The sequence below is a fragment of the Podarcis raffonei genome, chromosome 17 (assembly GCF_027172205.1).
Source record: "Podarcis raffonei isolate rPodRaf1 chromosome 17, rPodRaf1.pri, whole genome shotgun sequence".
Taxonomy (NCBI): domain Eukaryota; kingdom Metazoa; phylum Chordata; class Lepidosauria; order Squamata; family Lacertidae; genus Podarcis; species Podarcis raffonei.
Window position 1 is genome coordinate 22444140 of NC_070618.1, and position 23499 is coordinate 22467638.

The following is a 23499-nucleotide window of genomic DNA, read 5'->3' on the forward strand; positions in this document are numbered from 1 at the left end:
ATGTCACTCCTTCCAGTTCAAATGAGGTTCTGGCTTCTGGCAGTCAGCATCTCTTAATCACCGCCAGTTGCCAGAATAGGCTCAACACTTTATCAAAATGTATTATTACTGTTTATTAATTTATATACCACTTGTATGTCCAAGTGGCTCCCAAGTGGTCTTGCAGCTATAAAATCAATACATAATTAAAATGCACAGCAACAGGTCCATGGGGACATTAAAACAGCCTTAATTCAAATATACAGTAATGACCGCTCCCCACATCAAATGGGGGGCGCATTTTGCGTGGTCACGCACAGCCCCCCCGGATCCCAGTGCGGCTCCTGGTAGTTTGGGTTGCCTTCATCCTCCCCAGGCTGGAAACCTGGAGGTCTCCACCTACCTCAGCCAATCGCCCAATCCCGCCTGGGGAGGCACTACCAGGGGATCGGCCAGGTAAGGGGAGGGACCACCCTGCCCACACAACAGAAGGTGAATCCTACCTGCGAAGCGTCAGTCTGCTCCAGAGCTTCTCCCACCCTCCCCTCCCTCAGTTAAGTCTTCTTTTGCAGGTTAACCTCTTCTCCACAGGTACGCAGGAGCTGTTACATCAAGGTTGCTGTTGAAGGGCCGGAAAGGAATTTTCCTGCATTGACAGGTTTTGCTTTTCCCATAGCAAAACATCACAACTTTGGCGGTTTCAGGCCTTGGGCGGAATCCTTTAGGTCAATCTTCCTAAATGGGGGGGGCGTGAAGTGGTGACCCCCCCCCTTGGGGCGGTGATCTCAGGGTTCCCCTTAAAGGGGTCTTGGGGGGAGGCATTGGCCATACGCCGAGAGGTTGTCATTCAACGGCAGCGAAATGGGGGGCGGGGCCCTCTCTGCTTGAACATATGTTCTCCAGAGCCAGCCCAGTCCCCACACGTTCTGGATAGCCCTGAAGTCTCCCAGATCCCTGGCTGGGGACTGGGAAAGATAAACACCCAGTGCATGAGCCAAGGTCTCCCTACATCTGAAACTTAATAAAGTTGTGGATAATTTTAATCCCATAGCACGTTGTATTGAGTCATTATTCCGCTCAGGGGTCGCTTGGGGTTGGGGGGACTCCTGTCCATGCAAAACAAACCATTCAAAAGTGCAACAATGAAAATGACAGAATCAGAAGTTAAGTTCAGGGGAATGCTTGTCTTCAGAATGCCAACACTGATGGCGTCGCTCTTACTTTAGCAGGGAGGGCATTCCACAACCATGGCACCACCAGATGAAAAAGCCCACCTCTGTGTTGCCACAAGCCAATAATCATCAAACTTTGGGAAAAAAAGTGAGTTCATTTAGCTAGTTGTTGTGCCCTCTATAGGAGAAGATATACAGATACAATGTAGCTAGATCTTTCAAAGTCGTTACTCTAGAGCAGGATTCCCCAAACTTGGGTCTCCAGCTGTTTTTGGACTGCAACTCTCAGCATTCCTAGCTAGCAGGACCAGTGGCCAGGGATGATGGGAATTGTAGTCTTAAACAGCTAAAAAAAGTCTTAAAAAGTTGGAGACCCTGCTCTAGAGTAATCTGAAAGAAACAAGGAAGAGGGGGAAGTGGTCCTGGCTTCCCCGAATCTATTTTTTCCCAGGCAGACAAACTAAAATGACAAGGTGACGCTTGAATTCTTTTAAACTAGACAGACTTTCCCCCCTCCAGACACATATTTTGGCTCATTGACAGCCACCTTTCAAATGCAGAAGCTAGAGCATAACGACTATTAAATACGATCATGGATCTGACAGTTTATAACCACAGGAAGTCATAAAACTCCAGTAGCTGCATATTAAAAGCATCATTTACTGCATTCTGTTTTTGTGAGACAAGCTGACATTTCAGTTTGTCAGAATAATACTATTTTTAAGGAATATTAAAGCCACACATTGTCTTGGAGGAGGAATTGGAAACTTCCTTCTTCTTCTTCTTCTTCTTCTTCTTCTTCTTCTTCTTCTTCTTCTTCTTCTTCTTCTTCTTCTTCTTCTTCCATCTGTGTGTTTTGTTTTTAAGTGAAAAAGAAACCTTCCCTTTCTTTCAAGGGCAACATGGATCGTGGATCGTGTCTGCTACAATTGCCAAACATTTCACAGACCCCTTGTACTTTTCCCAGCAGCCTGATCCACTAATAGTAGCAGATGATAGTGCTCATCTCATCATCACAGAACACTTCACCTGCTGGTTTCTGCAGATCAAGCTGCTATTAAATGGATAAGCAGCAGGCCAAGGCAGCTCCCAGCTGGCAACTTCAGTCCACTTCTGCAACAATAATTCCACCATAAAGAAGACAGGAGTATATTAGCATTCGGTTTACCTCTACATATTCTGTAGGGCAGGGACAGGCATGCTCAGATTTTTCTGATATTAATTCTGTCAAAGCGGGGCACAAAGAATATTCCTCTGACTGTGTATCATCTTTCTGGAAAACACAAATAGTGCCTTTATTTATTTTTAAGGAGATTGTAATCATAGAAATCAGCAAGAGTCACGTGCTCTACAGACATCCGCTTTCAAATCACATGCTTTGGGGCAAGCCAGTCTGATGGGTGTCACAATAATAAATTATTATTATTATATAATACATTTTATGCTGTGAACAGCCCTGAGATCTACAGATGAAGGGCAGTCTACAAATTAAACAAATAAAAGGATAACAGTAATAATATTTTAGAATCGCCAGTTTTGTCATTGGTGCCTTTTATTCACAGCAAAATTCCACATATTGCCCCTTTTTGTTCAAGAAAATGTGTGTGTGTGTGTGTTGCTTTAAGGCAGGCACATCCAACAGGCAGATCACTGGAACTCTTTGGTAGATCACTGGTAGATCACTGGCTCCCTCCAAAGAAGCTCAACAACTTTGACCTGAACCCCCAAAAAGGGGGTTAGATCACTGCCAGTTTTTAACTCTGAGGAGATCGCAGTCTCTTGGGAGCAAGCCATCCTAAGACATCTATACTCTGCTTTTCAATGAATTCCTACAACCCGTTCTAGCACTTCTCACGACCTTGCAAAAACCCTCACCTCAAATTCAACCTAGTTTGAGGTTCTGTTATAGGATCCAGGAGGGCACCCCAAGTTCAGACAAAAGAAGATTCGTTCAACAGCTCTTGACTTGAATGCTGTTCGTTTCAAGGTAAGTGAGCATGTAAACGATTAACACTGTGATGGCCTGGGATTTGGACTCGGAGGCTGAACCTGAGGAAGCCCAGCCTGCACAGGATTCCCTGCCTCCAGAACCAGCTGAGCCGGGGCTGGGGCCAGAGCCTGAAGGGTCCTCACCTGTGCTGGCACCAGTTGAGTCTGCTCTGGTTCCTGAGGTGATGGAGGGCCCATTGCCTGCAGGTGCACCACTCTCAGCCCCGTCAGGGGAAGGTGAGGTGGCCTCTGGGTTCGGTAACCCTCCAGCCTCTCCTGAGCTGCAGAGGCTCAGGGCAGAGAGGCAGAGGGAACTAAGTTCCCGCAGGAGGAGTGCTCGCCTCCAGGCCAGGAGAGGCGAGTCACCTGTGGACCGGGGCCGCCCTATGCCTCAGGGCAGATAAAAGCCATCCAGCCCAGTCCCAGGTTGCGGGAGCAACTCCCTGCCTTGGACCCAGCTTCAGCTCTGACGGACAGCCTCCATACTGCACGGTTAACCCTCGGGACCAGCACAAACATGATTGCCTTACCTCGCTGGTAAGGTTTTCATGTCAATAGAGAAGCACTAATCTGTGAGTACAGTGGTACCTTGGTTTAAGAACAGCTTAGTTTACAAACAACTTGGATTAAGAACGCTGCAAACCCGGAAGTAGGTGTTTTGGTTTGCGAACTTTGCCTTGGAAGCGGAACATCTTCCGCTTCCTGTTGAGTGTAAATTGAGTCCTCCGCTGCTATGGGAAAGCATGCATTGGTTTAAGAATGCTTTGGTTTAAGAATAGACTTCCGGAATGTATTAAGTTCATAAAGCAAGGTACCACTGTATTCTAAAATGACCCAAGCAAGGGTGTGTGACTGAAACATTCTGGCCTTCTCAGCATAACAGAACCAAGATAACACTCTAATTCTCAAGTATTTAAAAACCGATATTTAATTACCCGAAGAACCAGTCAAGTTAATTTGGAAATTATGCAAGTTTTTGCACAAAATACCGGTATATAAAAATCTAACATTTTTTTGGGGGGGGCTGAGGGCTCAGTAATAATTAACTGCTTATCTCTGCCCATTTCCCCCAAAAGCAGTCTCCCACAATCCCAACTCCCCCCAAACACCCTGGAATTATTGATTTCTAAGATTTATAAGGTTACAACAATAAAGTATGCAATTATAAAAACAAACAAAACCACTACAATTTTAAAACACACAAAATCATTCCCAAATGGAGCAGAACAGTCAAGTACCAGTCATCATAGATCTTACCAGGGTGGGGTCACTTCTTGTTGCTATTTCGATTAAAATGATGGCATAGCTGCAAAATTGGAGATAAGTCATTGCCAGTGGCAGAACATTGGAAACAGAATGATTAGTTTAGTTTGTAAATGCAGGAGCCAATTTTCAAGAGAAAGCACTCAACAAAGCAGCATGCGAAGACGAAATTAAGCAACTGTCATGCAATGCAAAACTTATCTAAAAATAATTTCTAAAACACCCGGAATTCGTAATAATCTTAAAAGCCAGCACAAATCCTCCAGCATAAACCTGAAGACACAGTAATCTAAGAATAAAACATTTTGCAGCTCAGTTTAGATCAGTCTTGAAAAGTGGAAGCAGTTGACTTTCAGAGCCCATTCAAACAATCAACGGGTGGAGCTTGCCTAATCTCAAGCAAAATTTAATTCCACAGATGTGGGGCCACTACCAAGAAGAGGTGACAACTTTGAAAAATCTCTCATCTGGCTAAACTTAGCCATGATGATTAAGCCCCATTAAAAGCAACAATACTTTGGCTTACGATTGCTTAATTTCAACAGAACTTAAGGCACAACTATATGTATAGGTAAAGGTACCCCTGCCCGTACGGGCCAGTCTTGACAGACTCTAGGGTTGTGCGCCCATCTCACTCAAGAGGCCGGGGGCCAGCGCTGTCCGGAGACACTTCCGGGTCACGTGGCCAGTGTGACATCGCTGCTCTGGCGAGCCAGAGCCGCACACGGAAACGCCGTTTACCTTCCCGCTAGTAAGCGGTCCCTATTTATCTACTTGCACCCGGGAGTGCTTTCAAACTGCTAGGTTGGCAGGCGCTGGGACCGAACAATGGGAACGCACCCCGCCGCGGGGATTCGAACTGCCGACCTTTCGATCGGCAAGCCCTAGGTGCTGAGGCTTTTACCCACAGCGCCACCCGCGTCCCAACTATATGTATATCTACCTACAAATAAGTCCCACTCTGTTCAGTAGGGCTTACTCCCATGAAAGTATGCACAGGGTTGTAGCTTTAGTAACAGCCAACTTTCAGGTGGATTGGGGCTAGTATCTTTAAATAAGTCACGAAGGAACGGATTAATGAAAGCCAATTATTTAGCATAGTGAGGTGCTTCTGTCTACTTCAGATGGCGTGCCATCTTCATGCTCAATGAACTCAACCAAGTACAGGTCCCATTCCTTATAAATAACATTGTTGTGCCCTATGGGTAATGAAATAAAGTTCCCTTTAACCCCAGTACATTGGTACCTTGGTTCTCAAACTTAATCAGTTCTGGAAGTCCGTTCCAAAACCAAAGCGTTCCAAAACCAAGGCGTGTTTTCCCATTAAAAGTAATGCAAAATGGATTAATCTGTTCCAGACTTTTAAAAACAACCCCTAAAACGCCATTTAACATGATTTTTACTATCTAACGAGACCATTGATCCATAAAATGAAAGCGTTAAACAATGCACTACACTCACTCACTCACTCAATCAATCAATCCTTCAGTAGCTGAACTGGTTTTCACACAGTCACAAAAACAAACAAAAAAGAGCCGCAAAAACAAAAATGCAAAATAAATAGCAAAAACAGACAGTGTAACACTCAAAACAGAAGTGTGGTACTCAAATCAGAAGTGTAACACTCAAATTGGAAGCGTAACACTCAAAACAGAAGTGTGGCACTCAAAACGGAGCATGTTCGGCTTCTGAAAAAAGTTCGCAAACCAGAACACTTTCTTCCAGGTTTGCAGTGTTTGGGTTCCAAGTTGTTTGAGTACCAAGGCATTTGAGAACCAAGGTACCACTGTATAAATGTAAAACAAAGCACCACATGCTAGAAGTGCGTCCAGAAACCTTCAGAAATTGCCCAACACAAATGTGGATGTACTCTCCAGCTGACAATCAGAAGACTGATGATTGTCATCACCAAACAGGGGAACAGAGCTCCTGCAGTTTTAACAGTCATGCATAAGAGGGGTTTTTAGTTTGTCATGCAATTTAATGGCGCAGAAGCTCATGTCCTCTTTTGTATCTGGCAACATTATATCTAAGAAGATGAAACATCTGCGAAACCCCTTTGAAACTTGCTAAATGGGAATTAACCTCGATGCATTGCTAAAAGAGGATCAAACATTAGAGAACTTGATCCATTACACTCATTTTCACAACTCCAAAGAGGCCAGTCTGATGATATGCTGAAGAAGCACATATCAGGCTGTGGGTGCAAAACATGCAACAGATGACACCGACTGCAGGTGTTTTTGTTAAGTTTAAGCTCTTCCTCCCCAAAATGGCCTCAGAGGGTTGAAGAACTGCCTGCTATAATGGGGACAAATTATTCATGCTGCCAAGTGATCCCCGATTATGCCACTTCAGTCTACGTCGTTCAGTTCTTTGAAAAACGAGTATGCTGCTCCTGGGACGATGAATAGCTCTTCATAATATTAACAATAAATAAAACAGAACACTGAAAAAACACAGAAGGAGACTCAATGGAATAATAAAAGCAGACCAAGCAGAGAACCCATAAGACTGCTAGTTAAAAACAGCTCGGATACCATACTTGAATGCTTAGATATAAGCTTTTATGTTACAACTTCTAACCCCCTCAACTACAGTCGAATCTTAGGATCTCAAACACCTTGCCTCCTGAACAAATCAGCTCCCCAAAGATCGAAACCCAGAAATGAGAATTCCGGTTTTTGAACAATTTTCAGAATCCGGCATGGCTTCTGATTGGTTGCAGGAGCTTCCTGCAATCAGGAATTGGCTTCCTGCAGCCAATCAGAAGCTGCACATTGGTTTCTGAACATTTTGGAAGTCAAACAGACTTCCAGAACAGATTCCGTTCGACTTCCAAGGTACGGCTGTATTGGTCATACTGGCTAGGACTGATGGTACTTGATAAGTAACATCACCTAGGGGAAACAGAGTTAGAGAAGGCCTCAAAAACTTGGAAAAGCTCTGCTGGGTGGCCTCGTGAAGTTCTGATGGGGTCACAGAAGTAACGCTTCGAATGAGAGAAAGAGAATGGGACAGCGTGATTATGAAAGAATAATCTGTTATACAGGAGTACAGTAGTCACAGCTTATTTGCAAAACAGCGAATAATTCCAGCAACACAAAAAGCAACCCCCCATGTTTGTTCCGTCATATAGTAACACAATTTACTTTGATTATACATGAAAAAAGGGAGTGGGGGAGACCCATTTATGATCATCATCACCTGTACACATCTGCAACTGGAGTTGGTTCAAAGTTTGGTGTGGCGTGAGCCTCAGGCGCCAGATATATTTGTGTGAAGTGCTTATGAGGAACATTGGACTCCATTAAATAATCTTCTTTTCTATAGAACTGCAAGCCATAGTCTGACACAAGGAGAAGCAAAGGAGGGGAAGGGGGAAAAAAAGGATCAGAAATTTCCCCTGGTTGTTTTGCACTATTTTGAACTGAGTGCCACAGGAGATGTTCATTTCAACACTCTCAGTTGGGAAATGGGCTGATTCAGTTTAGAGCTGAAATGAATTCTCCTCAGCAAATTCCGGACATGAGGATGAGAGCAAATTCTCTGGATGTCAAAATATTAGTCACATTTTAAATATTCAGCATCAGCATTTCACATTCAGAGTTCTGTCAGTAGCAGCCAGCCCTTTCCCGCATCCGACAGCTGTCACTCAGTAAGGATGAACATCTGACTGTCTCGCTTCGCAATGGGCTGTACAGGACAGCTAACATGCTGTCATTCCGAACTAGCTTGGTCTGCCTTCCGGGCTGGTGTCACATAGTTAAATCTGATTGGCTGTTACTGTGACTAAGAGAAAGGAGGGCTATTCTCCAAAAATAAGCAAGGGCCCAAATAGATTAAGCTGCAAGGAGATTCCCAAATGCTGCTATCTGAATTCTAGATATGAGGAGGCAGGGCGAGATTCATCTCCCTGCCTGAGTCTCTCCGGGAATGGAGCCAGGGAAGTCTCCCTGGAAAAGCCCTAGCTCATTCCCTTGGAATGCATAATATATAAGGGTCTAATCTATGACAAGGTAAAAGGTAAAATGGGACACGGGTGGTGCTGTGGGTTAAACCACAGAGCCTAGGACTTGCCGATCGGAAGGTCGGCGGTTCGAATCCCTGCGACGGGGTGAGCTCCCGTTGCTCGGTCCCTGCTCCTGCCAACCTAGCAGTTCGAAAGCACGTCAAAGTGCAAGTAGATAAATAGGTACCATTCCGGCAGGAAGGTAAATGGCGTTTCCGTGCGCTGCTCTGGTTCGCCAGAAGCAGCTTAGTCATGCTAGCCACATGACCCGGAAGCTGTACGCTGGCTCCCTCGGCCAATAAAGCGAGATGAGTGCCACAACCCCAGAGTCAGTCACGACTGGACCTAATGGTCAGGGGTCCCTTTACCTTTAAAAGGTAAAGGACCCCTGGATAGTTATGAGTGACTATGGGGTTGCGGCGCTCATCTCGCTTTCAGTCCGAGGGAGCCGGCGTTTGTCCACAGACAGCTTTCCGGGTCATGTGACCAGAATGACTAAACCACTTCTGGTGCATGAAGTACTGTGACAAAAACCAAAGTGCACGGAAACGCCATTTACCTTCCCGCCGGAGCGGTTCCTACTTATCTACTTGCACTTGCATGCTTTTGAACTGCTAGGTTGGCAGAAGCTGGGACAGAGCAACAGGAGCTCACTCCGTTGTGGGAATTTGAACCACCAACCTTCTTGGCAAGCCTAAAAAGCTCAGTGGTTTAGGCCACAGTGCCACCCACGTCCCTAGAAATACATAATATCTAAGGGTCTAATCAATGACAGATCCTACTGAGCAGATCTTAACAGCTGGGGAGCATCACTCGGGGAGCAGAGCTAGTCCCGACGTGATATTTTAATTAATTAATTAGTTTCTTAAGTGCCACTCATTAATTACCCAAGGGTACATGTGACTAAAGGGGTGAATAAAATGATGTATGTGACATGCTGCATACAGCCCAAGGGCTATTGTAATATAGTGGCTAAGCTACAATCCTAAACACACGCACTAGGGAGTAAGTAGATGTGTTTGGAATCTGTGCGTCAGGCTGAATGAGATGGAGCAGCAAACCTGACAGTCCCTGGTTCCAAACCTGTCTGTATCACAAGCTCAGTAGGCAGACGTTAAAACAGGCTACTGTCTCCCTGCATCAGCCCCCCACATCTGCAATACACAGATAATAGTTCTGATCATCTACCCTATAGCAGTCTTGCAAGGATTATTCGTATATGTGAAGCACTTTGAACATTATTATCTACGCGCAGAGTAACTGCCAGTCTGTTCCTTCAACTCCCTTTGAGCTTGATCTGCCAAACATTTGGGGTTTTGTTTTTTTGTTTTTTACTGTTATCCAGTGAGTGTTCACAATACGGCTGTGAGAAATAGCAAAAAGAACCTCCTATATTACATGATAAACATTACGTGTGTTAAAAAACAACAACCCCACCCTGAAGACATGTTGCTAATTGCTGTTTGTTGCTAATGGGTCTAAGTTGAGCCATTTGACATTTGCAATGTAACATTGCATAGTTTCATCGTTTTCAGGAGATGTGGGGATGGCGACCGCGAGGACATCAGCAGCACTATCCCATAATAAGGCAATATCCACTTGTACTTTTCCATAGCACAGAGAGAACAGCTCCTGTTCCACTTACCTGAAATCTTACAAACCCAGCGGTCATCAATGACGCAGTTGGTGGACTTTAATCGCCCATGATAGATCCTGTGCTGGTGAAGATACGCCATTCCCTGAGCAATGTCTGTGGCGAAAGAAAGCCTAAAGTGGTGGGATAATAATTGGTGTTAACATGGCCCACTGAACCACAGGGCTAGACTTAACACTTCAAGAGCTCCGTGGAACAAATGGGCAAAGATTGCAGTGATGTTTGACTTGCATCCAATAAGGCATCTTGCCAGTATGGCTTCCACAAAGAGTTTCAATAATTATCGCCCCTCAAATCCACAGATGGTTTGCTCTTCTTGTTCACTTCCTGCTTGCACTAGGTCGGTCCCTTCTTACATTTCAGGGATCGTTTCTATGGTGTCAAACAAGAAAAGTGTACTTGAAAATGATCCCTTACACATGCCTTCTGATAACTTAGGCTTGCATTGTTCCATGTGCAATGCTATCTGGAGGAGTAATCTAGAGTATTTGTGGGGGACCGATCTGTCGGGTCAGCCGGGGGCATGGATGACCCCCAGGCAAACGACGGGAACGTTCCCAGCCTGTTCCTCCCATCAGCGTGCAGCTTTAGGGAGTTCTGACAGCCTTCCCTGACGATTTATAGTGACTCACGCCTTGGAGACACTGAGCACACATCCAGAGTCCAGCAGAGATGAAACACAGTCAGAGCTAGGCTTGGGTTGTAAGCTCTAAGCTACTTTATTAAGCATAAAGGTAAAGGGACCCCTGACCATTAGGTCCAGTAGTGACCGACTCTGGGGTTGCGGCACTCATCTCTCTTTATTGGCCGAGGGAGCCGGCATACAGCTTCCGGGTCATGTGGCCAGCATGACTAAGCTGCTTCTGGCAAACCAGAGCAGCGCACGGAAACGCCATTTGCTTTCCCGCCGGAGCAGTACCTATTTATCTACTTGCACTTTGACGTGCTTTCGAACTGCTAGGTTGGCAGGAGCTGGACCGAGCAACGGGAGCTCACCCCGTCACGGGGATTTGAACCGCCGACCTTCTGATCGGCAAGTCCTAGGCTCTGTGGTTTAACCCACAGCGCCACCCACGTCCCTATGGCCCTACCCACACGCAAAAAATCTAATCAACAATTTGATACCAAAGTAAGGTTCTCTCTGTCAGTCACTCTTAAAAGATCACTTCAGGCTCAGCATCACACTGGCATCTTATCTACCTAATGATGCCTCGCTGTAATTAAAATCCCATATTCTATCAAAAACACCATCTGGTGAAATGATTACACATATCTTCTTATCAGTCTGAAAGTCAGTGAGGGCTTTGTTGTTATTTCATCTATATATAATCTTATCTCATATCAATATAGCAGCTACATTTTTGTTGTTGTTGAGAATTTGTCCATGAAGGGAATGATGCAAATCACACCAGCAAGACAACCTCTGCCCCGCCAAATACTGTCTTCTGTTATTAACACTTTAATATAATGGATTCTAAAAATATATTAAAAAACTCTCATTCTATAAATGCTGTTGTAATACATTATAGCTTCTCTTTTCCCTCATGCGATATAAAGAACTGATTTGAATTGGAGAGAGAAAGAGAGGAAGGAAGGAAGGAAGGAAGGAAGGAAGGAAGGAAGGAAGGAAGAAAGAAAGAAAGAAAGAAAGAAAGAAAGAAAGAAAGAAATTTTGCTGTGAGTGCTGCAAGACCTGCTCCCTGTTTTGCTCACCTATTTCTACCTGCCTTGGGATGCAGGAACTCTGATGGATTCTTTTCTCCTTTTTTAATCTACAAAAGCTGATGCTACTTCTGTTGGGAACAGAAACCATCTTACTGTTAGCCTATAAAGACCAGCCGCTCAGGATGCTGAAAGAATATTGGGGTGAGGTATGACATGGTTTACATTTTTTGGTACCGACTCTCTTCCGAGACACTGGAAATCGCTTCTGCACATACCCAGATGCTGAAAATCGCTTCTGCACAGGTGTGATTTTGGGCGTCTGGGCATGCGCAGAAGCAATTTCCGGCGCCACAGACATGCACATATGTGATTGCTGCTGTCGCGCTGTGCTGGCCCGGCCCATTGAGGATCTCCTTGGGAGTGATCCAGCCCATGCCCAGTAAGCCTTGCTGACCCCTGATATATATCAACAGGATGGCAGGCGATTCTTCCTCAGTGCTGTTCCCTTGTGCACACGCCCCTCTCCAGGTATTCTGAACATGCCGGATTTGGCCCTTTCAGTGGATGGGTGAGGTGTCCCCAGTTCTCCTTCATACAACTTTGGCTCAACAACCTTGGTTAAACAAAGCTCCACAATTTAGGTGGCTTCCTTAAAAGAGCTCACCAGTTTTGGAGGTGTCAGTTTTGGAGAGCCAGTGTGGTGTAGTGGTTAAGAGCGGTAGTCACATAATCTGGGGAACTGGGTTCGCGTCTCCGCTCCTCCACATGCAGCTGCTGGGTGACCTTGGGCCAGTCACACTTCTCTGAAGTCTCTCAGCCCCTCTCACCTCACAGAGTGTTTGTTGTGGGGGAGGAAGGGAAAGGAGATTGTTAGCCGCTTTGAGACTCCTGAAGGGGAGTGAAAGGCGGGATATCAAATCCAAACTCTTCTTCTTCTTCTTCAGGAACGCAAACCCTTACAAGGCAGATTCCACAATAAACAATCACATATCAGAATAAATTTGGACTAAAATGTGGGTGAACTTCCATGAGAATTAAAACAAACAAACAAACTGAGGTGCATAACTAAAGTTAAGATGGAGGGGATAGAGAGAGAGAGAGAGAGAGAGAGAGAGAGAGAGAACGAGAAACTAAAATTGACAGATTTCCCTCATCCCAAGCAGTAACTGTGAGGAAAATGCCAGCATTGACTTCCACCTTTGTCACCTTTCTCTCACCTGAAGCCCCAGTTTAAAGGGATGTCTTCATTGAGCAGCACATCAGTCAAACTTCCTTTAGGACAGTATTCCGTGATTATGGCAATATTTGGCGCTTCAATGCAGCCCCCAATGAATTTGCAGAGGTTTGGGTGGTCCAGTTCTCTGTGACAAGCAGGCAGGAATTGGGTTGTGCCATATACTTTCTAAGAACACAACATTGCATTTTTGACACTTTCCCTTGCAAGAGAAGTCTCTCCTTGAGAAGGGACTTCGGGCTTGAGCCCCAGAACAACTCCATAGCCACTGTGAAGTAGTTGCTTTGGGAGTTGAAACCATATGTAAGCCTGTAACCCACTTACTGGGAGTAAGTTTCACTGGACTCAGCAGGACTTACTTTTGAGTAGATATGCATAGGTTTGGTCTGTAAATTTGTGTGTGTATATGTGTGTGTGTGTCCTAGCTCCCAAAATCTGCTATAGATGGACACAATGCTTTTTTCTGGGGGGGACACATACCCCAAAACATTTTGTGAATCTACCATATTTTTCACTCCATAAGACGCGCCTGACCATAAGACACACCTAGTTTGTAGAGGAGGAAAGCAAAAAAAAAGCTCCCCGTCTCAATTTGACAGAGCGTGTGAGGGAGAAAGATCCCCCTCTGAGCTGGCTCCTGGCTGCTCTCATGCAAGTCACAGAGCCCCTCAGATGGAGGGAACTCTAAAGAGTGTTCTAAAGCCCTCTTCCCCCGCCTCACCTCTCCCCACCCCCTCGCACGGGTGCCGCCATTAGGATGCTCGCACGGGCGATGTGCCACGCCCCCAACGCTCCAGTAACCAAAGTCCTCAGCTCTGCCGCTGCCAGGGACAACACATTCGCTCCATAAGATGCACAGACATTTCCCCTTACTTTTTAGGAGGAAAAAGGTGTGTCTTATGGAGCGAAAAATACGGTAAGTTTGGCCCCATTGAGGGGCAGTATTTCAATATGAGTAGGAAAATGAGAGTACCCCTAAACATATATATATATATTTAAAAAAAGCACTGGACACAGGTGCAGCCAACGTGAGGTCCCCCAGAAGCTTCTGGACTGCAGCTTCCATCAACGCCAGCCAACGTTGCCAACGGTAATGGATGATAGGAGTTGTAGTCTAACATCATCAAGAGAGAACCATGTTGGCCACTCCTGGATCATTAGAGGGCCCACAGAACTTCTGAGCAGTTGTGACTGAGCAGCAGAGAGAGGAATGGGATATGTGAGGAGTGAGAGAGATAGAGATGGAGACAAAAAGAATTGAGCCAAAATGGGAAACCGATTGTGGGAGGTTCCACTGGTAGTGAAGTCTTTCCTTTTTCTCATTTATTAGAAGGGACTCTTATTTGACCACATGGCTCAAGATCATGCCATGGACTCTTGGCTTCTGTCACATGGGTTCATTTCCTGAGAATTTAAGTATTTATTTTTGTCTCTCCCCCACTCCCCGCTCCATAAAAAAGGCCCACATTTCTATACCTGAAGGAGCGTCTCCACCCCCATTGTTTAGCCCAGACATGGAGGTCCAGCACCGAGGGCCTTCTGGCGGTTCCCTCACTGCGAGAAGTGAAGCTACAGGGAACCAGGCACAGGGCCTTCTCGGTAGCAGCACCTGCCCTGTGGAACGCCCTTCCATCAGATGCCAAGGAAATAAACAACTATCTGACTTTTAGAAGACATCTGAAGGCAGCCCTGTTTAGGGAAGTATTTAAGTTTTGATGTTTTATCATGTTTTTAATATTCTGTTGGGAGGCACCCAGAGTGGCTGGGGAAATAAATTCCTCAAACCCAGATTAAGCTGGTGCTGTGAGGGGTGGGGAAAGGGCGTCAAATGGCCTCAATGGGGCAGCATATTACCAAGGTCCACCCCTGTTTCTCTCAGCCATTCAGAGACTGCTGCTGGCTTTGAAACAAGAAGGGATGTGGGAAGGACTTCTTAGCATGCCTTCAGCACATACAAGATATCATAGGACAGGTTGTCTAGTTGATCCTGAAACACACAGTTAAACATGCCAGTAAGGCAATATAGGTCTCAGTTCACTTTTTGAAACAAGTGGATAGTGAATTCAAATTTAAGGAGCGCACACTTGTGTGCATTATCTATAAAGGCACCCATAACGCTTTTAAAAGTAGCTTACCTTACTTGTTTGACTTCTTTACGGATGGTCCTAGTGAGAGTAAACGTCTTGTTCATTATTTTCTTGATGGCCACTGTTCTACCATCACTGGAAGAAGGCAAAGACAGTTGTTTAGCAACCAGAAGTAAATAAAAAACCCACAACCCCTCCATATATTTATCTATTACAGTTATATTATCTGTGGTGCAAAAAAACCCACAATACATTGTTCTTCTCCTTTTCCCTTTTATCCTCACAAGAGCCCTGTGAGGTAGGCTGAGAGGTGGCAACAAGCCATAGTTCACCTAGGGTGGATCGACACACAGGAAAAACCCAACTATAAGTAAGTTAGGAAAAAAACGCTATGGAAAATCGCATAGAATTTTTTTTTTACTCTCCAGTGCCATCTGGTGTTGCATGTTTATAATGCATTCAAACACTGTTTTTTGACTAATGTAGTTGAGTCACTAGTGAGCTTAACGGCGGCTGGCCAAACCACGTTGGACAACGTGTGCCTTTGTGTTAAATATGAAAATAGCAGCACCTGTGGGGGAACAAAAATTATCAGGGTCACTGCAGCGGGGAGAATTCAATGCTTTCCTCCCCTGAGGAAAATCCCATCGCTGGAAGCATTATTTGCATTGGGAGGAGATCTCCCATTGGCACCAGGGAGAAATTATGAACTTCTCATGACAGCAATTGCTCGGCCACTGTGGGAAACAGGAAGCTGAACTGGGCAGGCCTTTGGTCTGACGCAGCAGCCTCATTATGGAGCTTGACAGAGCCTAGGCTTGACTCAGCATAAGACAGTTTCCCATGTTGCAGTAATAGAATAGAGCGAAAGGACTGCAAAATACACCTACTAGATCCCCGTCTGCGTAAAATAGTTCATCTTAGAAGTGTTGGCAGCTGCTGTACAGGAGCTCAGTGTTGTGAGGCAGCTGGTATTGGAGGCGCTGGGTCGAAGTGGCACACTCAGGGCGCTCCCCATTGCAGTCCTTGCCATGTATTCTGATGAAACAGGAAATTAGATGTAGGTTGGTTGAATGCACATTGGTGAGAATGCTTGAACATTATTATGATCCCAGGATTAAATCTGCAAATTGTTTGCTCTGCTGGTACCTTTCTAGTACCATTTGAGGAGAGGTCAACAAAAGTGGTTCAAAGACTCTCTCAAGGCAAATCACAAAAGATCACCAGTGTCGAAGCAATGATTCTTCAACATCAACTTTATTGAATTGGTCATGTTGTTTGGATGTCTGATCATCTTCCAAAGCAACTACTCTGTTCCCAACTTAAGGATGGAAAATGTAATGCCAGTGGACAACAAAAGAGGTTTAAAGATACTCTCAAGGCAAATCTTAAAAACTGTAGCATAAACACTGACTACTGGGAAATTCTGGCCTGCGAGTGCTCCAACTGGAGTGCCATGGGTTTACCAAAGGTGCCATGGGTTTTGAAGACGCTTGAACTCAGGACGCAAGGGAGAAACACACTAAGAGGAAGGCATGCTTGGGAAACCCTCACAGTGATTAACTCCCATCTGGAAACCTATGCCCCCACTGTGCAAGGACGTGTGGATCCAAAATTGGCCTCCACAGTCACTTACGGACTCACTTTTGAGACCATGATTATGGAAGACAATCTTACTCGGCTACGAGTGATTGCCCAAGAAGAAGAGTACCATTTGAGTGTTTGTTCACTGCTAGCAGTGTGCCGAAGATTGATGGTGAGCTGACCCATCATATAGAAGGGTTTGCATAGTTTTCTGAAACTTTTAAAAGGTTGGCTTACATACACAGTTAACATTCTGAATCATTTGGCTGTCATGCTTTTAATACAGTGAAGATAAGGTATCAGAATTTATTTTATTGCAGCCATCTGGGTTATTCGACACACACACTTTTCAGACTCAACATAATGATGAAACACTTGGCTTTGCATAATTATTTTTTTTATAAAAGCCAAGATTAGCTTCCTAATTTCTTTACTGTTTCATCTTTTCGTCTTTCTGCACAGCTCTGTCCGTCGCTACTTCTTCCCTGTCAGATTTGCATATTTATGTCTACGTTTCCAGATATTTTAATTAACAGTGTTATCATCTCTTTTCCCTGTTTATCCTTTCTGAATGCTAAATTTATGCCTCCCAATTTGGGGTGTTTTCTTTTGCTAGATCCATGCTGACAGTAGCACTAACAGTTTTGTCTGGTCTTGTTAGCTTTCAGCAGAACAAGTTCGTTAGCTGGGTCTCTGATGTGTGGAGGGCAGCAAAGTCTCATCAAAACCAAAAAACAAATCCACAAATAATTGAAAAAAGAGGAATCAAATCACGAACGGAAAGTGCTGTTAATATATTACATTAAAACCATAAACTCTTGTATGAAGTACTCATACTCAAAATGATATATTATGTTTAAAGTTGACATTCCCCTCCATCCATCAGCTTAAGAAAGGCAGGCTACATAGTTGGTTTCAGAGGGCTTCCCAGATGGTATCAAATGCCACTTCTCGCTTAATAAACTAGCAGCTGCTGAAATTCCTTCTTCTGCAGAGGCTTAGGAGCAGGTGATAACTGAAAGCCATCCAAACAGGGGCAGACCTTGGTAATATTTGATGCTCCCCACAGCCCAAAGCTGTTAAGTATAGTAATTTAATTCACCGAAATTGTAAATGCTTGCATGCTTTACTATGTATTTAAATTTGATTGGTTGGTAACTGAATTCTAGAGAGTTCTGAAGTAGTTCTCATGTGATTGGCTAGCGTTGGTCACATGGGAGGTATCTAGTGAAAGAGAAACTCCATTTTATGGGAAGCAAGATGAATTTGTTATAGAATCCACTGTGAACACTGCTAAGTTGAATGGAGTGTTGGAGTGCTTCTTTGCTTGAAGGAAAGGGAGCAAAGATGCAGGAGAAGGTAAAACTGGAAATCTCCCATAGGAGCTGCAAGGCATGGCCTAACTGAGATACAGATGGCTGAGTGCTGAGCTCTGGAAAGGGAGGAAAAATACAGTTGTTTGGAAGTTAAAAGAAGAGACTGTAAGCCCATGCTTGGAGAAGCATGCGACTGTAAATATTATGTTTTAATTCATCTATAAGTTACTGCAAGTAAAGTTGAAGTGTGGACATTGGTTTAATTTCCAAAGAAGGGTGCCAGTCATATATATGATTTGAGCTTCTTAGCTGAGATTTCGCTACCCTCACTTCAGTAAAAGCCACCTTCCCGAAACCGGGTAAGGGAGACACCAGGCTTTGGGAAAGAGGCACTGGCAGGTTCCTAGAGCCCACCTGCCTCCTTCCCAAAGCTGGGCAAGTGCTAACAACGCTTTGGCAAGGAGGAATGAGGGCTCTAGGGCCTGTCAGATCCCTCACACCTCCTTCCCAATGCCCAGCACTTACTAGGCTTGGGAAGGAGGCAAGGCCCCCTTGCCCCCTGTGCCCTGTGCGACGGAATGGGCCCTTTGTCTGATCTCATAGGGCTTTTCCTTGTGCATTTTTCTTACAGTATATGGTTAAATTTTACACACTCCATGTCAGTTTGCATTTCTTAGTGCAGAAAGCATTGATCTCATGTGTAAAGATCTTTCCTATTCTGATTAATACAGGAAACTATTAGGTTTTTATTCATAGTGCCATATTTTTCCGTGTAAAAGATGCCTCCATGTATAAGACGCCCCTATTCTTTTGGGGGGCGGGGGGATAAATTTAAAGAAAATGAGGGGAGATGGCCCAAAGTTGTTGAGCTTCCTAGAGTGCACACCTACCACAGCTTTCCCAGTTTCTTGACATGATTTTTGAGTCAAAAAACCTCGTCTAATACACGGCAAAATACGATATTTATTGTAATTGGCTTTAGTATTTCTGATGTGTTTGTTTAAGTTGCTTTGAGTCATTTCCATGAGATGATAAGGATGATACTAATGATACTAATACTTACAGACCTTGTTTGATGCAGCTGAAGTCTATGATCCAGCTTTCATCCCAAAACATTTTTTGCTTTTGGTACTGGAACCACTAAAGAAAGCATGAGAGGACAAATTCATCCCTAGGCAATTCATCATAAGATCTTCATCATAAGATCTCAGGGCGGTTCACAGAATAAAATGCAGGATAAAAGCACGAGAACAGCAAAACAATACCCACCCCCCTTCTTACAGACACATTTAAAAGGCTGTACAATATTAATCAGCCCAAGACCTGGCTGAAGAGGAATGTTTTCACTTGGCGAGTAAAGATGTGTCATGAAGGTGCCAGGTGAAGCTCCCTGGGGAGAGCATTCAGAAAAAGGGGGGCCACCACAGAAAAGGCCCATTCTCATGTTGACACCCTTTGGACCTCACATGAAGGAGGCACACAAAGAAGGGCCTCAGATCATGAAGGCAGACTCTGTGACAGTTTACATGGGGAGAGGTGGTCCTTAATGGCCTGAAGGATACCTGAAGTATACCTGAAGAAGTGTCTCCACCCCCATTGTTCACAGCCCAGACACTGAGTTCCAGCTCCAAGGGACTTCTGGCAGTTCCCTCCCTGCGAGAAGGGAGGTTACAGGGAACCAGGCAGAGGGCCTTCTTGGTGGCGGCGCCCACCCTCTGGAATGCCCTCCCATCAGATGTCAAGGAAATAAACAACTATCTGACATCTGGAGGCAGCCCTGTTTAGGGAAGTTTTTAATGTTTGATGTTTTATCGTGTTTTTAATATTCTGTTGGGTGCCACCCAGAGTGGCTGGGGAAACCCAGCCGGATGGGCGGGGTATAAATAAATTGTTGTTGTTGTACATGCTAAATATTTCAGAAATGTATAAGCAGAGATTTAGACTGGTTTTTCTTGAATTCCTGAAATTGGTTATTGACAGGTTATTGCACCATCAGTGCTTCACATAATCATCATCATCATTTTGAGAGGGGGGGGGGCAAAAGAAACATTTACTTTTTCTCCTCCCCGATAGTGTTTATCTGAAAGACTGAGCAGACTGAGAGTCAGTTCCTTCAGTTATCTCCTACTAGCTAGAAAAAAAATGCCTACAGACAGAATCTGAGGCAAACATTATCCATTGCCGAGTCCCCTTCTGCAACTTCACAAAGCAGAGAGACAGTTTGCGTTGCAAACACAACAGAGAAGGAAGTGTCCTCAGCTGTCAGACAATCTCCTAGGAGGCACACTCAAGAGGTAACAACTGCCTATTTTGGAATGCGTCTCGCCCTGTGAGGCAGAGCCAGCGATGGCTGCTTCTCATCCAGGTAAACCCAAGAGGGCAGCAAAGAAGTAGAACTTGTGTTTATGCTGCGTTGCATTATAAAATGAAGATTAAGTAAGAGGGACCAGACGAGGGAGGGGAGGAAAGCATGGAGGAGAGCAGTTGAGCGATGGTGAAGTTCTACTTAATGCGTACCACGACTGTCAGAATAAAGCCGGTGCAGACCAGACATATTGGTAAGGCAATTGCGATCCTGATGTCTGTTGCCAACGGACATTCGCCACAGTCAGCCGGGCATGTGGAACAGCCCTCGTCATCCTCACAGATGTCATCCCCACAGACTGAGCACAAAAAGAAAGAGGTTTTGGAGTTAATAATACAATAGCACGGCACCAGGATATTCCTTTGTGGCTAAGCATGATCAAAGGGAAGAGGGTCCCTCCTCGGCCCAGTATACCTGAAGGAATGTCTCCACCCCCATCGTTCAGCCCAGACACTGAGGTCCAGCACCGTGGGCCTTCTGGCGGTTCCTTCACTGTGAGAAGTGAAGCTACAGGGAAGCAGGCAGAGGGCCTTCTCAGTGGTGGCGCCCACCCTGTGGAACGCCCTCCCATCAGATGTCAAGGAAATAAACAACTATCTGACTTTTAGAAGACATTTGAAGGCAACTCTGTTTAGGGAAGCTTTTAATGTTTGATGTTTTATAGCGGTTTTAATATTCTGTTGGGAGCTGCCCAGAGTGGCTGGGAAAACCCAGCCGGATGGGCGGTATATAAATAATAAATTATTGTTATTACTCTCTTTAAAAACAGGACTTCAATCAAAATGTGTCTTTACTGACAGATGTCCGAGGCTCTTCAGTCAAGAGGGGAAGTTGACCTCCCAACATCCAGCATGACTTGCGGTGCCTGAAACCAATGGTTCTGGCATTGGCGATCAAGCCCATGACACAATGAATCTTTTGTACAATTGTCATTCTTTGCACAAGCAAGGACAAGGAAGATTCCCAGTGATGTGGGAAATGATACATTAAGTTCTAATGAATCTTCAGGTCCCTCTGGTCTTCCTAGCAGCAGAAGCGCAAGCATTCTCTGAACGCCTTCACTCACCACCTCCACTGTTTTGTAGCATACCTACTGCTGGGAGGACCATGGTTTGGGCTTCCAAAGCAGCCTGCATTCTCCCAACCCTGATGTGTGCAATGAGAGAGGTCATGCCCACATGCACCAGGACTACCTGCAAGGCAAGCAAGATGGAGGAAGAGAAAGAGAAGAACGGCAACCCAATGAGATCAGCGAGAACCATTCTAGTCCAGATTGCCATTGGCCACCCAGATGCCTCTGCAGTCTCCCGAGGAGGGTTGTGGAGATGGTCACCTTCCCCCTGTTAGTCCCCAGCATTTGTTATCTGCAGGGATAGCGTTTCACTCATAGAATCAAAGAATCGTAGGGTTGGAAGGGACCATATGGGTTATCGAGTCCAACCCCTGGCAATACAGGGATCTCAGCTAAAGCATCCATTACAGATGGCTATCCAACCTCTGTTTCAAAACATCGATTCTCCTTTCTTGGAGGTTTTTAAGAGAGGTTGGGTGGCCACCACCTCTCAAGAGAGACTGTTCACTGTCAAACAGCTCCTACTGTCAGACAGTCCTTCCTGATGTTTAGTCGGAATCTCCTTTCTGGAAACTTGAAGCCGTTGGTTTGAGTCCTACCCTCCAGAGCTTGCGCCATTCTCCATGTGACAACCCCTTTAGATATTTGAAGGTGGCTATCATATCTCATCTCAGTCTCTCTTTTCCAGGCTAAACATACCAAACTTCTTCAACTTACGTTCCTCATAGGGCTTGGTTTCCAGAAACTTGATCGTCCCCTTCTGCACACAACCAGCTTATCAATAACCTTCCTAAATTGCAGTGCCCAGAACTGGACACAGTATTCCAGACACACTATGTAGATTCGATTGATCTATCATAGCTAATAGCCTACTCTCTTAGAATTTGTCGAATTTCCTTTTAAGCTAGAGGCTATCGCCACATCTTGAGTCATGCATTCTGAATGCTGCGTGAAGAAATATTGAATAACTAAATGAACCTGGATCTAGCTAAGTGAAAGGGGGAGCCCTTTTCTTGAACATTTGCAGCAACATCACAGTGCCCTATTCCACTGTCCTTTTTAATAATTCCTGTGAAAGGACTTTAAAGAGTTCACTAATTCAGAAAGCTACTGCCCACATTAAGTTAAGCTGCCCTAATAGCTGCATGATGTACACCGAGGATGGGGAATTTGTGACCCTACAGATGTTTTTGGACTCTATATCCCATCATACCAAACCACTGACCATGCTAACTAGAGATGATGGGATTTGGAGTCCAACAACTTCTGGAAGTCTACAGGTTCCCCATTATATAAATACATAGCTACATCAAACCCAGAGTCAACTTAGGTGGGGGGTTTTTAACCCCATGTTGTGCCATAATCACAATACTAGGCTGATACTTGGCCATTTCTACTATATGTGTAATGAATATTCATTCAATGCAACAACTGCTTAAAGGTAGTCTGGAGCTCTTGAGACATAAATGTGGTCAGTTCTTCTTGGTGCAACGATTAAAAAAGAGAGAGCATAATGTCCCGAGCAGCTGCTAAGCTAGCCAAATTCCCACTGTGGCCTACTGAGGCCAGATGGTTTTGACTACAACTCCCATCAGCTGCAACCAGCACAGGAGTTGTAGTCCAAGCTATCTGGAGGGCACCAGGCTGGCAAAGGGGAATAATAGATACCGTATTTTTTGCTCTATAAGACTCACTTTTTCCCTCCTAAAAAGTAAGGGGAAATGTGTGTGCGTCTTATGGAGCGAATGCAGGCTGTGCAGCTATCACAGAAGCCAGAACAGCAAGAGGTATTGCTGCTTTCACTGCGCAGTGATCCCTCTTGCTGTTCTGGCTTCTGAGATTCAGAATATTTTTTTTCTTGTTTTCCTCCTCCAAAAACTAGGTGCGTCTTGTGGTCTGGCGCGTCTTATAGAGCGAAAAATACGGTAATTCAGGCTTTTGCCCAGCAGTCCAAAAGAGAGTGAAACAGAGTCTGTGAGGAGGATTAAACCTTATTTACCTTGGCAGTCCAATTTCTCTGTGTCATTTTGCCCGCAGTAGACTTGGTGTGGGTGAATATTTGGCCATCGTCTGGGATCCATGGTCCACAAATGCCACCTTTCCCCTT

General features: G+C 44.9%; 1 protein-coding gene across 1 annotated transcript in view; it reads right to left on the minus strand.

The window, feature by feature from the left end:
* LOC128405339 (atrial natriuretic peptide receptor 1-like) overlaps positions 1-23499 on the minus strand; it is a 52342-nt gene that overhangs the window by 17544 nt on the left and 11299 nt on the right. Inside the window, exons 5-15 of the mRNA XM_053371868.1 lie at positions 23392-23496; positions 21411-21513; positions 20473-20618; positions 19023-19095; positions 15946-16093; positions 15104-15190; positions 12952-13095; positions 10061-10182; positions 7611-7752; positions 4398-4446; positions 2320-2424 (exon numbers count right to left, since the gene is read on the minus strand). Coding sequence (XP_053227843.1) covers positions 2320-2424; positions 4398-4446; positions 7611-7752; positions 10061-10182; positions 12952-13095; positions 15104-15190; positions 15946-16093; positions 19023-19095; positions 20473-20618; positions 21411-21513; positions 23392-23496 — 1224 coding nt within the window. The remainder of the gene's footprint in view (positions 1-2319; positions 2425-4397; positions 4447-7610; positions 7753-10060; positions 10183-12951; positions 13096-15103; positions 15191-15945; positions 16094-19022; positions 19096-20472; positions 20619-21410; positions 21514-23391; positions 23497-23499) is intronic.